General features: G+C 42.5%; 1 protein-coding gene across 5 annotated transcripts in view; it reads left to right on the top strand.

Annotated features, from left to right (window-relative positions):
* Disp1 (dispatched RND transporter family member 1) overlaps window positions 1-14425 on the top strand; it is a 151619-nt gene that overhangs the window by 92738 nt on the left and 44456 nt on the right. For all 5 annotated transcript variants that reach the window (XM_004867425.4, XM_087209848.1, XM_021246470.2 and 2 more), the window contains exon 2: window positions 3475-3982. In XM_004867425.4, coding sequence (XP_004867482.2) covers window positions 3492-3982 — 491 coding nt within the window. In that variant the 5' untranslated portion in view covers window positions 3475-3491. The remainder of the gene's footprint in view (window positions 1-3474; window positions 3983-14425) is intronic.

The raw sequence follows: 14425 nt of genomic DNA, 5'->3' as shown, positions 1-14425 counted from the left end.
AGAGGCTGTGAAGCAGTGAAGTTTTATTTGCACATAATGATGTTCTTTGGACTTCTTACAGTGCATTACATTTACATCGTGTGTGTGTGTGTGTGTGTGTGTGTGTGTGTGTGTGCAGAATTTTTGAGTATGTTGGAATTTAAGTCCCCCATTGAAGATAATTTAAATTGTTTCCGGTTTTTATTCCTGCAGTGGTATGGCAAACATCCAGTTGCCTGTGTAGTATCTTCACACATTCAAAGATGTCCAAGGCATAAATTCCTCATAGAACTGAGTGAAAGTATAAAGTTATTCCAAGTTTTGTTAAGTAGTTGTATTGCTTTTAAAGATTTGTATTTAAAACAGATTTCACTGTAAGAAGAAACCAAGACTTGAGAGACAGTGAGAGTTCAAGTAACTTGACCAAGATTCTTAGTTGCTGACTAGTAAAGTCAGCTTTCACACTTATACTTACTTGTGCTGTTACCTCTCTGCCACAGATACTGTATCTCCATTGCCATTCTAAAGCATAATTTTGACTTTCAAACTAGGAGACATATCTTTTTATATTCTCATCACATAATTAAAATATAATGAAAAGATGGTTCATAGCCAAAGACCCTTTAGAGTAATAGCTTTCCTGCTCCTGGGACCCAATACCCGACACCCATAATTTAAAGAAGGTTCATGTTTCAGGAGGTCCAGTCCATGGTTGGCTGCTCTACGGCAGAGACATCATGGAGGAAAGGTGTGGTGGAGCAGAGCTGCTCAGTTCATGCATGGCAGGGAAGCAGAGCAGGGACAGCACCAGAGACGAAGGGCCAGGGACTGGATGTAGACTTCAAGGTCACGTCTCCATGACCACCCAGACCGGGAAGTGTACTCTACTAATTCCCTCGTTGGCTCCAAAGCCAGTGAAGTGAACACAATTAAACTTAACCACCTCAACCCTGTAGCCCCCAAATACCACATCACTCAGGACATAAACATGCTATCATTTTATTCACGGGCAGCAGGAAATACACTAAAATCTGTGGTTTGGGGCCCATCATATCTCTGCCAGTGCCTCAACAATAACTTTTTTTGGCAGCCCTGTGTCTTACATACCTAGGGAAAACAGGTGATTTGAGCATAGCTATCTTGAAGTTATTCCGTATATTTGGCCCCAAACTTATTTTAAACTTCCACTTTAAATACTGTTGTCGCTGCATTTATAATCACATTCCATTACATGTACATTTATCACCACATTTTGGCCCAAGCAAAGGGTGTTAACAGTGTCTCTCAGGAACTCTGTCCTTTCATTTCTTTTTACTGTGTTTATTCTCTGTCTTGTCTGCTTTTCTGTGAGTTCCCTCCACCCTTGGCTCTGATTGGATTTTTTCTCCCATTTGTCTCAGTCCTAAAGAAGACAGATCTTTCTCTGCATGGGCCTGAGTGTCAGCTCGACTTCAGACTGGAGCTTGGCTATTCTCTGGGTCACCTGGACCCCACACAGATAGATCCCAGACATAGAAGCCATAACGTTTCTTACTTGTTTCTGGTTTGCTTTATTATTTAATTTAATTTAATTTTTTGTGGTGCTGGGGATTGAACCCAGAACCTTCACACTAAGCTACATCTTCTTCCTTCCCTTCCCTTCCCACCTTCTCCTCCACCTCTTCCTCTTCCTCCCCCCTCCCTCCCTCCCTCCCTCCCTCTCTCTCTCTCTCTCTCTCTCTCTCTCTCTCTCTCTCTCTCTCTCTGTCTCTTTCTTTTTTGTCTTTTTTGGTTTTGAGACAGGGTCTTGCTGGGCTTAAACTGGTGACCCTCCTGCTTCAGCCTTCCACAGTGCTGAGATTACAGGCATGTACCACTGTGCCCTGCTTGCTTTTTATTTTTTTACTTATTTCTTACCTGCTTATGAAGTCAAATTGATTGTTCCCATTTTATGATTAAGAAACTGAATCCGAGGAGACTTGTGTGGCTTGCTTCCAGTACAGGCCAAAGTCAGAGTTCAAGTTGTTCCCCACCGCCCATCAGTTCCTTCTTCATTACACACAGTCTCCCGGTTACAGAATGGGTTGTGTTCCAGGAATGCGTGTGGAAGTCAGTTATTTGGCAGTTCAGCTGCATTTTACCACGGTGGAAAGAAAATGTTATAAATGGTGATTAAGTCCCTCAGCTGGGCAAGGGTCCATTTAACTCTCAGGGAACTAAAAGTGATGCATTTGCACAAGAATGAAATGCCACGTGGGGCAGTGAGACTCAGGTCACAAAGAAAGGGAAGTTGTTTTCCAAAGGATTAGCATGTTTAATTAGAAGGAGAGGAATGGATGAAAATCCCCCGTGGTGAGTTGAGCCCAGAACGGACTTCTTTCCTTCTCCTGGGTTTGGTGTGCAGGTTAAGCAGAGCTGTAGTGTCTGGTGACTGCTTTCTTCCTGCAAATTCCTAGGTTTTTGTGAGTGTGTTGCTCAGACATGGTGGGAGACCAGAAGGGAGGGAGGACCGTGTCTGGATTTTTGTTTATTTCTTTTACTGGTCAAGTATGGTGCAAGTAATTCAAGCAGGAGTTTTCCTGTGTATTGAATTCTGGACGCTTTGGTGGAAGGAAAATGTAAGGAAAAAAATACCTCACCTGAGGCAGACCTTACCCACAGTGTGATTTTCCTCATGAGCAAGCACTGTTGGTGCCGTATGTAACATAGAAAACAAATTAATACACATGTGGGTATCTTAGGGAGCATGTTTATTAACTTTTAGCATTATATTAATTGATTAAGAGAATAAAACTTGCATCTTGTTTGCAGGAATTCATAGCTGACTAGTTTTTATTCTTTGTTATGTTCTTTTGTTAGTATGGTTCTTGGGTGATTTAGACGGAAAATATTTTGTTCTTGGTATTTTTATAAGACATAAAGCATTTCTTCTTCAATTTGTCCCCACCACCTCGTCCTGGCTGCTGCTTCTGCTGCTTCCTCCTCCTCCTCTTCCTCTTTCCTCTTTCCTCTTTCCTCTTTCTTCTTGTCAGGCTATGGAGCCCAGGCTGGCCTCAAACTCAGTGATCCTCCTGCCTCAGCCTCCCGAGTGCTGGCATCACAGGCATGTGCCACCTCACCCAGGAGACATAAAACATTCTTAAGATCAGGCACACGATTTAACTAGTACAGCCAGTGACCCTCAGGCCGCTCTTCCTTCTGGCCGTTACCTGAATCAACACCGGTGCTGAGAGGTGAAGGGTACTGTTGGTGTCCTTTCCCTTCCCGTCCCTGCCGCTCTGCTCCTCGGTGGGCTCTTGCGGTCTGGATGGGCACTCACTCAGAGGAGGGTGGGGAGGCGGTCGTGGCAAAGGAGAGGGTGCTGCGCGCAGCAGGCACTGGAGGACGGAAGTGGGGCCCTGTGTGGCGCCTCCTGCAGACGCCTCGTTTCCAAAGAGCTTTGTGACACCTTACTCGTCTTCCTCACATTTTCTGCCTGCTTGTAACTAGACAATTTCATGTCATTTTCTTCCTTAGGGTCAAGAAACTGGAGCATGGCTCTGAGCAACGGGAGCCCCGATTTTGTGTTTCTGAGCAATGGCGGCATCGCAACCGGCGCTTCCAGTCGGAGTGCCCTGGCGCCCGGGGACGCAGACCTCGCCGCCCAGCAGCTCCTACCCAAAGGCGCGGCCCAAGCAAAAGTGAGTCCCAATGGCTGCGTGCACCGCAATGGCACGGTGAAGTCATCCTTCCTGCCTTCAGACAGCCGGAGAGTGCCTCCAGGTCTCCCCGCGTGTGGGCGTGGTCACTCGTGCTCGTTCCACCACCCGCTGGGCAGCCCCGAGGCGGGTCCCGCAGCGCCCTCGGCCTCGGCCTCCTGTTGCACGCAGCCGCCCTCAGGGTACTCTGCGTCTCCGTGTGCAAACCATTCTCCCGCGTACCAGGCCGCATGCTGCCTGCAGCCCTCGACGCCCTTCTGCCTGCACCACCCATGGCTTGACCATTTCCAGCACCAGCCGGCGCAGCAGCGCATAGCCAGCCTCAGGTGAGTGAGCCTCCGAGGCTCCGCCTCAGCGCCTGCTTGCCTTTATTTCCCGAGGGGAGGGAACAGGCGGACAGGAAAGCAAACAGGTGAGATGCACAGTATGTGGACTGAGTGAAGCCTGCTAAGATGCAAAGAAGTTGGTCTGCCTATTGTACCCATGGATTCTCAGTCTCCATTTCCTTTTTGCTGTCTGCACACTGCTCAAGAATCTTTGAGTTAGGGAGCCCAGTAAAAAGTTCGATAGTTAGCAGTTTCTGTTGTTGCACCCAGCAGACACATTCCTGACAAAGCGGTCTCGAGGGAGCCCTTCACCTGATCCTGATCCTGGCCAACCCTGTGGAAAAGAAGTGTCGAGCCGGGCTTCCCCGGGCTTCTCTATGGCTGTGCACGTGGTGTGGGTGACTGTGATATGCTGATATCGGGCAGAAGTAACAGTTCCTTCCACAGAGGATGAAAACCGTAATGCATGGCACACGACTTTAAAGATATTTTTTGTGAAACATTTTTAAATCCAGTAGATTGAAAAACAGTAGAAAAATCTACATCACTGTGCACCTTCCCCCCGCCCCAGCCCATGGTTTCCCTCACAGGTGATTCTTCAGCAGCACAGCATTGTTCCCCAGGTGAGTTAGTTGCTGCAGAGGAGCAGGGTAACACAGCTCAGAAGCGATACAGTACTTTGTAGAGACCAAGGATTATTTCATAAAACATTGTAATGACCTAGAGAGAGTGAGTGCTCCTTCAAATTAGGGTCTAACTTACAGGGAAATGCACAGATAGTAAGTGTACAGTTTGAGTGCTATGCACAGAGGTGTACACTTGTGTAAGCCACACTGCAGTCTCCTGGAGAGCGCTCCTGTCGCCTGGAAAGCCCCATGTGCTCTCCTCAGCCACTGGCATCTGTACCTGAAGCCACACGGGCCTGTGTGGCCTCACTTATTTCTCCCACTCTGGTGCAGTCAGACGGCCCGGCCCGTGCCCTGTCGTGCCCAGAAGTGCTGCGCAGCGCAGTCTGAGATTTACCCAGCCATGTGCATTAGTTTCTTTTTTCACCATGAACAGCGATTGTCCCTTAGGGATGTAGTAGATTCTCTTTCATTAACGAGTCAGCTCCAGAAAGGCTTACATGATAAATGCTCTTCACCTTTGTCAGGTTTTGCACATTGTTGAGATATTTTAGTTTTAATCTTTTAGAGAGATGAGGAAAGAGATAAGAGAAAAAGGGAAAGAGAGGGTGGGGTGGGGAGAGAGTCCTCGAACCATGTTCTAGTTTTTGAATCCACACTGGATTAGAGCCTTGTTCTAAAACTGAGAAGAAATTCACCAGATCCGTCAAGGCCATGTAAAAGATTTGTCCTGATGGCATTGTACTGTGCGACTCGTTATAGACTTTTTCCATTTTCAATCAAACTGTGTGAGCAGTTGATTCTAAAATTATATGATCATAGGATTGATGTTTCTGAGTCATAAATTACATGGTTGCAGTGTAAGATGAAATAAACAGTTCTACACTCTGAAGTTGAACCCTCCTTTTGAAAAGTCAGAAAGTATTACAACTACGGGCAAATAACCAATGTTTTCAATATGCCAGGTTGTGCCAAGATTTCCTGGACGGGCTTAGTGTTTCTCAGTGACCTAATATGCAAGGAATGAGAGCCCTGTGTGCACTTGAAACAGAACAGCCTTGCAGAGAAAGCTGGGGGCCACTGTACGGGTGGAGTTGGGCTGTGGTTGCTAACTGGACAGAAAGGGCGATGGAAATCGAGCTGGCTTCCAGGGGAGAGTCCCAGGAGAGGGAAGTGAGGCCCAGCTCGGGAGTTCCCTGGAAGTAAAGGCTGTGACTGGGTGACACAGCATTCACATTTTAAACAGGCAAGTGAGCACAGTCATTATTCAACTTGAAAAAAACCAACAAAATGCCATGTTTGTCCACCACAAAGATATGGAAGAAAGTAGATTATAACAAAGGAAATTTATGTATTTAGAATTTTAACTCTAGAACTTGAGCCTTTTGATTGGAATTTGTTAAGTCATGTAATCCTTTTTTTAGAGTGTATTTTTTCTTTTTATTTATTTACATTAACACAATTGTACAGGTTTATGGGGTGCAATGTATTTTTTGTTTTTTTGGGTTTTTTTCTTTTTCTTTTTTTCTTCTGGTACTGGTGATTGAACTTAGGACCTTATGTTTACGAGGCAGACGCCTTGCCACCGAGTTAAATCCCCGCCCTGAATGTGTTTTGTTTTGTTTTGTTTTGGTACCGGGGATCGAACTCCGGATCTTGCATCTTGCGCTTGTGAGGCAGTTGCCAGAGCCACTGAGCTAAATCCTAGCCCTGAATGTGTTGTTTTGATAACCTGTAAACATTGTGTAATGATCAAGTCAAGGCAATTAACATATCTTTCTCTGCTTCAAGCACTTATCATTTCTTTGTGGTGAAACATTGAAAACCTTCTAGTTATTTTGAAATGACTATTTGTTAACTAGAGTCATGCTATTGTGCAAAACTTGGAGAAGGAAGTATAATATAATCACAGTATATAACTTGACTCACTAGGAAAATCTTTAACAGCTGAAGCAGAGGAGTGTGTTTCGCTAACAAATAGCTGGGTTTCAGCAAACACAAACATCTGAGTGTCAGCCAGTCCCAGGCCCGCAGGGGAGGAGACCATGTCCAGACAAGGTGAAGGCCTCACTGTAACTAATCAAGTCATCTCTGTACATCCTTTCTGTGTTCAGCTATAAAAGCCTCAGTACACAGCGAAGCGTTCTGAGATCCTCTCCAATTTGAGTGCTGCCCGATTCATAATTGTTCTTTGCTCACACTGTTAGATTTGTCTAAAGTTTTTCTTTTAGCATGTAAGAGCACCGTAGGTACCAGAAATGCAAAATACTCAGAACCATATTCCTTTTCACAGAATTAGCAGGTATGTGTCACCTGGGTTTTCTTTAGATCTTTTATTTCACTGTTCCTTGTTTTTAGTTGCTGAACTATCCAAAACTTTGATCTTGCATTTTCCACCTTCTGAATTAGAAAGCTTAATGTCATCCACAGGGACTTCCCAGGTGACACTGTCACCCTTGTCCTAAGACTCGGAACTGTCCTGGCACCTCTCTGCTGAACTCTCCTCTTCCTTTAAAGCCGCCTGACTCATCTTGAATAAGGCCACATCCGTTTGTGTAACTTCGATGAGGGTCCTGACGGTATTTTCTATATCGAAGTGACCAGAGGGAGCTGCTCTTGTTTCTTAGCTTTGCATTTGCCTGGGCCGTCTTGCGAGAAAGTTCTGCACTTGACCTAGTATTGAGCTCCTTTTTATCTGAACTGCACAATGAGTGGAGGTTTCCTGGAATTAGTCTTGGAGTTGATGAGCAGCTTGTCCCATATACCTCCTCAGCTTTCGCCCGCAGTCAGCAGCTCTTTGGACACCAAGACCACTGAGTGCCCCAGGGTGGGTGACTAAGAACTCAGGTGGACACGAGAGTCCTCCTGCACCTCCATGCCTCTGCAGGCGGCATAGACCTAGAATCTTCTAAAGATAACTGCAAAAGAACGGTGTATCTCCACTCGTATATATTATATGTCAGTGTGCTTCAAGGATTGCTTCCCTATTTTCTACATTTACTCATTTGTATAATCAGCAATATTTATTGAATACTGTGGATGTAATCCTAAACAGGTTGAGACTTTTTTTTTTGCTTTCATAGAGCAATAAGGTAGTAGGAAAATATGCAGTAAATCAAACTGGCAGCTGCAGTATGGTGATGAATGCTACCAAGAGGGAATGTGCAGGACTGAGGATGAAGAGGAGTCACAGTGGAGTGAGGATGGGGCTGTCACACAGGTGGTGGGGACACCGGGAAGACAACCATAGCTGAGCCCGATGCAGTGTCACTGGGCTGGCAGGAGAGATATGGCAGAGGAGAGGGGTGCTGGGACCCTGGCGGGAGGCTTTGGGAACCACAATAGGGTGCGTAGGCTTTGTTCTGAGGCCACTGAGGAGCTGTTATGGATGTGTGTGTGTGTGTATGTGTGCGTGTGCAATTTTTGACAGCAGTAAAATACACATATGCATTTCTCAGCCTTTAATAAACGTAACTGAGGGCAGGAAGTCATTCAGAAGGATGGAAAATACCACAAGACAAGGCTTGTGCCTATTCTAGCATTCTGTAAGCCTGTTTATTCATCAGAGTCACCTGGGAAACTAAATAAGTATGGTAATAAAAGCCTTTTGCAGTAGAAGCCATAAGGAATCCTCAGAGGCTAGAGATGGAGGGATCTGGCAGCTTAGTGAGGCTTAGGGCAGCTGGCTGAGAAGGAGAGAACTCAGTGGCCCTTGGAGGATGACTGAGAATTAATAAAAGGCCTTGGGACTCCAGGAGGCCTGACACAGGCGGGGGTGCTGTAGAGAGAAAGGCAGGGTCAGGAGAACAGGATTATGGGAGGGGACATCATTCGGGTTGGACCCAAGAGAGCCTTTCCTTGTTCTACATCCTGGATGGGGCCAGCTGTCTACAAGGCTTCCCCCTTGGGTGTGGAAAGCCTCAGGGCGCACTCTGGTGAGCTGGCTGGAGCTGGTTTTGGAAGACTCCTCTGGGGCCTGCTTCTTGTCCTGCAGAACTGAAAGGCAGTGGCAGCCCTGCAGTCAGTAAGGAGTTCCGAAGAGTGTGGGTCCTGATCTGTTTTTCGGTTTTTGGTTTTCCATTAAATTTATTGATACATTTTAGATATACAGTGCAGTTACATTCATCAGTGGGATCTTGTATCTTTACATGAGTCTCTTAGTTCTTATTTTTTTCCTATTCCCCTGCCCTTCCTTCATCCCCTCCACCCTTCTCTATTTGCAAAGACTTTGTTTCCATTTTTTTCCTTCTCTCATATTTTTTTTCTTTTCCCTTCTTTCCTTTCCCCTACCCCTCCCACCTCCCCTACTCCTTTAGACCTTTTCTTCCTATTACACAATATCAATTATACATTTTTAAAATTACAATATCAAAATTTAGAGGACATTACCACAGATTTTACAGAATTTAAAAGGATATAGAAAGCATATTACAGAAATGCTTTTTGAAATAAATTTGACAACTTCTAAGAAGTACCTTGGAAGACAAATTAATGAAACTGACTCTGGAGGAAATATAAAATTTGAATAGCACCTATTAAAGAAAATATATTCCTAGCTTGAAAACCTACCTATATGACAACAACAGGCTCATATACATTTTAACTGATGAATTATATCAAACAATTAAAGCAGAAGAAAGAAGGAATACTTCTCCCCTCATTTTAGGAACTCAACATTGTGCTAATCCTTTTTTTTTTTTCATTGTGCTAATCCTAAAACTGGATAAAGATAATAGAAAAAAGTATGAACATAGATAAAAATTTGTTTAACAAAACAAAATATTAGAAGTCAGATCTGGCAGTATGTAGAAAATGGTTTTATTAAGGGATGGCAGTGTTGGCTCAGCATTGGAAGATCCACCCCAATAAGTCATCATTTTAACAGAGAAAAGGAAAAATATGATCCTGTCAGTAGTTGCAGAAAAAGTTTTGGACTAAATTCTACAGCTGTTTATGGTAAAAGGTATCAGGAGACTAGAAGTAGAACAGAACCTTCTCAGCGGATAAGACATGTACTCCATACCTCAGCAAAAACACCTTACATGAATGGGAAAGATACAATGCTTTCTCCCTAAGCTGGGGAACAAGGGCAGATATGCCTACTCTTCATCTGTCCATTAAACTTTGAAACATAGGCCCAAACCAAAATAGCCTGGGAATAAAAAGAAACAATTAGCATAGGATTGGCAAGGAAGAAATAAAATCTTTATATGTAGATGAAATGATCATCTACAAAGAAAATACTAAGAAATCTCTAGGAGCCCCTAGAACTTGTATTTGAATTTAGCAGGATTAGAAAACACAAGGTATATATAAAAATTCAGGTCTATGTATACTTGCTATAAATGAAGAATTAGATATTGAAATTTAAGTTATGTAGGAGTACAAAGGACCTAGAAAAGTAAAAAGAAAACAAAACAGTGTTGGAAGACATTTATTATCTAATTTTTTATTTTTGGTGGTACTGGGGATCGAACTCAGGACCTTGTGCTTGTGAGGCAGGTGGTGGAGCCACTGAGCTAAATTCCCCAGCCCTTACTACCTAATTTTAAGACTTCCTCTAAAGCCACAGTAATCAAGGCAGTGTTGGTGTAAGGAAAGACATATAGATCATTGGAATAAAACAAAAAATCGAAATAGAACCACACGTATATGGTCCACTGAACTTTGAAAGATTATTTAACATTAACATTTTATAGAACATAAATTCAACTCAAGAGCAGAGGAAAAGACAGTGTTTTCAGCAAATGTTACTAGAACACCTGTTATCTGTATGTAAAAAATCAACCTCAACCCTTTATTTCCATACATAAAGATAACTTGAAAGGATCTATGAACCTGAATATGAAAGACTAAAACTGTAAAACTTTAAGAAAAAATTATACGGGAAAATGTTCATGAATTTAGGGTAGGCAAGAATTTCCTAGGATACAAAAAACATGATGTATAAAAGAAAAAAATTGATAAATGAGATTCCATTAAAATTTAGAACTTCAAATGACATCGTTAAAAAAATGAAAACAGACCATATTTACAATGCACATAACCTATGACCAGAATATATAAAGAACTCTTACAGCTCATTAATAGACAACCCAATTAAAAAGTAGACACAAGAAGATGATAATAGCCATTACAGCACAAGGAAAGGTGTGCAACATTCAGAAAAATACTAATCAGTACAATAACAAGACCATATTATACACTCATTAGGGAGATGAAGTTAAAAGTTTTACAAGAACAGATGTCACCTTAGGTGTGAACCAGTTAGAACTTTCGAATACTGCTAATATGAATGTAAAATGATAAAACTATTTTGGAAAACAATATAGAAATTTCTTGTATTGTTAAAAACCAACAGTTCTGTTCTTAAGTTTTTAGTTAAGAGGAATGAAAACACATGTTCACATTAGATTTGTACATACAAATTGGTTATCCCTTATCTGAAATTCTTGGGACCAGAAATGTTTCAGATTTTGGTTTGAAATCCACTTGATCTGCAAAGAGGATAGCTACTCCTGCTTTATTTTGGGTTTCTGTCACATGGAGTATTGTTTTCCACCCTTTAACTTTCAGTCTGTGAGTTTCTTTTTGAACTAAGTGTGTTTCTTGTATGCAGCATATTGTTGGATCTTGCTTCTTGACCCATTCTGCCAGTCTGTTTCTTTTGAATGGTGAATTGAGGCCATTGACATTGATGGTTATATATTAAAAAAAATTGATGGTTATAACTGATACATATTTACTTATCATTGTCATGACTTTTTCTTTTTGTTGGATTCTCCCCCTTTACATTTAATTTCTTGTTGTGCCCAATGGATTCGTTCTGCTGGCCTTCCTGGGGTTGTGATCCTCATTGTCTTTTCCTAGGATATTGTCTAAAATTTTTTGGAGTGCTGGTTTGGTATTCATGAAGTTCCTAAGGTTCTCTTTGTCATGAAAGTATCTTATTTCTCCATCAATTTTGAAAGATAGTTTTGTAGGGTGCATCAATCTGGATTGGAGGCTGTTTTCCTTTAGGGCTTGCAATATGTCACTCCAAGCTCTTCTTGCCTTGAGGGTTTGCATTGAGAAGTCTGCTGTGATTCTGATGGGCTTTTCTTTGTATGTGATTTGTTTCTTTTTTCTAACTGCTTGTAGAATTTTGTTCTTCTGTTGGATTTCTGGAATCTTAACTATTATATGCCTATGTGTAGGTTTTTTTTGATCAAAGCTAGTTGGAGTCCTATATGCCTTCCTTATCTGTATGTCAAGTTCTTTTCCCCTTCTTGGGAAGTTTTCTGCCATCACTTCTGTGAAAAGTTTTTTGATGTCATCTGCACTCTCTCCTCTTTCTTCATTGACTCCGATCAGTCTTATGTTATTCTTCTTTGCATCGTCTAGCAGCAGCTGGATTGATTTCTCGTCGTCCCTTACAATTTTAAAGAAATTTTTCTTTTCCTTGTCACTAATTGCAATCTTATCTTCTATATCTGAAATTCTGTCCTCACATTGGCTCATTCTACTGCGTAAGCTTTCAATGGAGTTTTTAATCTCCTGGAAATCTGTTTGCATCTGTTTTATGGATTCCATTTGTTTCCTATGTTGGGATTCCATCATGTTCCTCAGCTCGTCCATTTATTTTATGTGTGTCCTCTCTAGATTTATTAATCATGTTTTGCACTATGGGCACAAACTCTGCTGTTGTCTGAGAAATTATTTCCGATTTCATTTTTTCCAGATTCCTCTTTTGTTGCCAGTTCAGGGAGTCCAGGTGGTTGAGTATCAGAGTGTTCCATCTCATTTCCCTTTGGGGTTGCTGTAGGTGATCTGGAAGTCTGGTTTTGAGAGTTGTTTATGTGTCTTCTCATTTCCACGGAGGGGAGTGTGCTGCTGGCACCCATGCAGCTCACCTCCTCTCCACTGGGAGCAGTGCTATGGCAGCCCGGGAGACTTCTCCTGGGCACTGGGAGCAGCTCACCTCCTCTGCACTGGGAATGGTGCTATGGCAGCCCAGGAGCCTTCCGGTCCTGATATGGACTGCACTTGCCTTTCATCTGCTGCAAATGTTCTCGATTATGACCGAGGACTCCATAAGGATGCTTGGCTGTGCCGCAGGCTCAGGGCCAATGCCAAGTGTGTTTTTATTTCTTCTTTTTTTCATGCTTTTTACAACTTTATTTCAACATAACTATGTTTACAGAAATACACTCATATTAGTTAAGAGAATGCAATTTAACTTATCCTACACAATTTCAACCAAAAATTTGGTACATGGTTGAAGATTTTAAAAGGGATTTGTAATCTGGTTTATTTTTATCTATTACAAATGTATAAAAGATCCATCAAATGCTGCTAAAGAAGGCAGCAAAAACCTTGAGAAATATACCTTTGGTTTGCGTCAGTAAAGTAACAAATATTGCACTGTAAAATTTACAAAATTGGTGCAACAAAGCATTGTTGTAATGTTACAATGCCAGTTTACAAAGTTCAGTAGCTAATGGATGTGGGAGGGCGTGGGGGAGCCTGTGTACACACATGGAAATGTAAAAGCTATCCATTTTACTAATAATGCATGTAGATTGTAAATCTGCACAAACCAAGATTCAGATAATTTCTTAAATCTGAATTAACACTATCAGCTGTCTTCATCTGCTGAGGCCAATAAGACTTGAGCACATTTAGTTTTTTAAGTTTTTCTAATCTATGCAAAGAAGAAAATTAAATTTCTTCCCCAGCTTTTCAGTCCAGAAGGGACAGTATACTACAGACAAGGTATTCCTTCCATTGTCAACATTCATGGGGTGCCATGCGATGAGGTCAGCTTGGGTTTTAATTTGTATCTGCACTCACATGCACACAGTCCCCAAAGTTAGTGAGCACATGACTTTATAAGTGACTCAAAATAAAATGGCCCTTCTTGGACAACTAGAGCAAAACATCAGCCATAGCTGTAAGAAGCCTTATCAAAATAATGCAGCCTCTTATGAATTAAGCCTCATCAACAACAAAAGGTAGCCCCCAAATATGAAGCAGCTCTGAAAAAAAGAGGAAAAAAATATAACTTAAAATACCTTGAAAATAAATGTGAATATAGGTTCAAAAAATAATTAAGAGATACATTTTCATAAGACTACCCAGGATTAGGCTTATAATATATTCTCTAGTATTTCAACTTTATCACTTGGTACTAAATATCAATTTGTAACATGTTCAATAACATGTTCATTTTTTGTTCTTTTATCAAAAGGGAAATTCTAGCTGCCATTCTACTTAAGGGGCTCTAGAAAATAAAAAGATTCAAATAGTTCCATGCAAACATATTTTGCAAATGTAAGAGCTCCCAACTGGACCAGAAGTTCTGATTGTTGACAGATGGTCACATTGAAGGTTCCCGTGACCCTAGGGAAGTCAGGGCTGGGGTCCAGGGTGCGAGGCCAGCCGGAGCAGCATGCGACTCCCACACTTGCCGAGCCCCTGGGGAGTCTCCTGACCGTGCCCACCCGAGCCACTGGTGACTTCAGTGCCCTGTGCGTGCCTTTCCTTGTTTGTAACCCCTTCCTCAGAGGTTTTCTGCGTGTTCGCCCTGTAAACATTATCTTCTGTGAAAGGCCTTCTTTTGCTTACAAAGTAAGAAATGAAACTCCGTGTGTCTCGCTAAGGGCAGCAGAGTGCCCACTTGAGCTCCCCCTCTCCCCTGGAGCTGCGGTGGACACTGGGAGCTTTCATCGCAGCTCTGACACCAGGCCCCAGGTTCCGCTTTGCTGCACCCAGGCTGCAGGGGCTCCATGTCCCCTCCTTGTCCCTGCTGATGGGTCGTCTTGTGCAGCCCGGAATC

The sequence above is a fragment of the Heterocephalus glaber genome, unplaced genomic scaffold (assembly GCF_053883595.1).
Source record: "Heterocephalus glaber isolate CG9 unplaced genomic scaffold, H.glaber_assembly_v1.0 deba00001067, whole genome shotgun sequence".
NCBI lineage: Eukaryota > Metazoa > Chordata > Mammalia > Rodentia > Bathyergidae > Heterocephalus > Heterocephalus glaber.
This window is presented reverse-complemented; position numbering and strand designations above follow the sequence as displayed.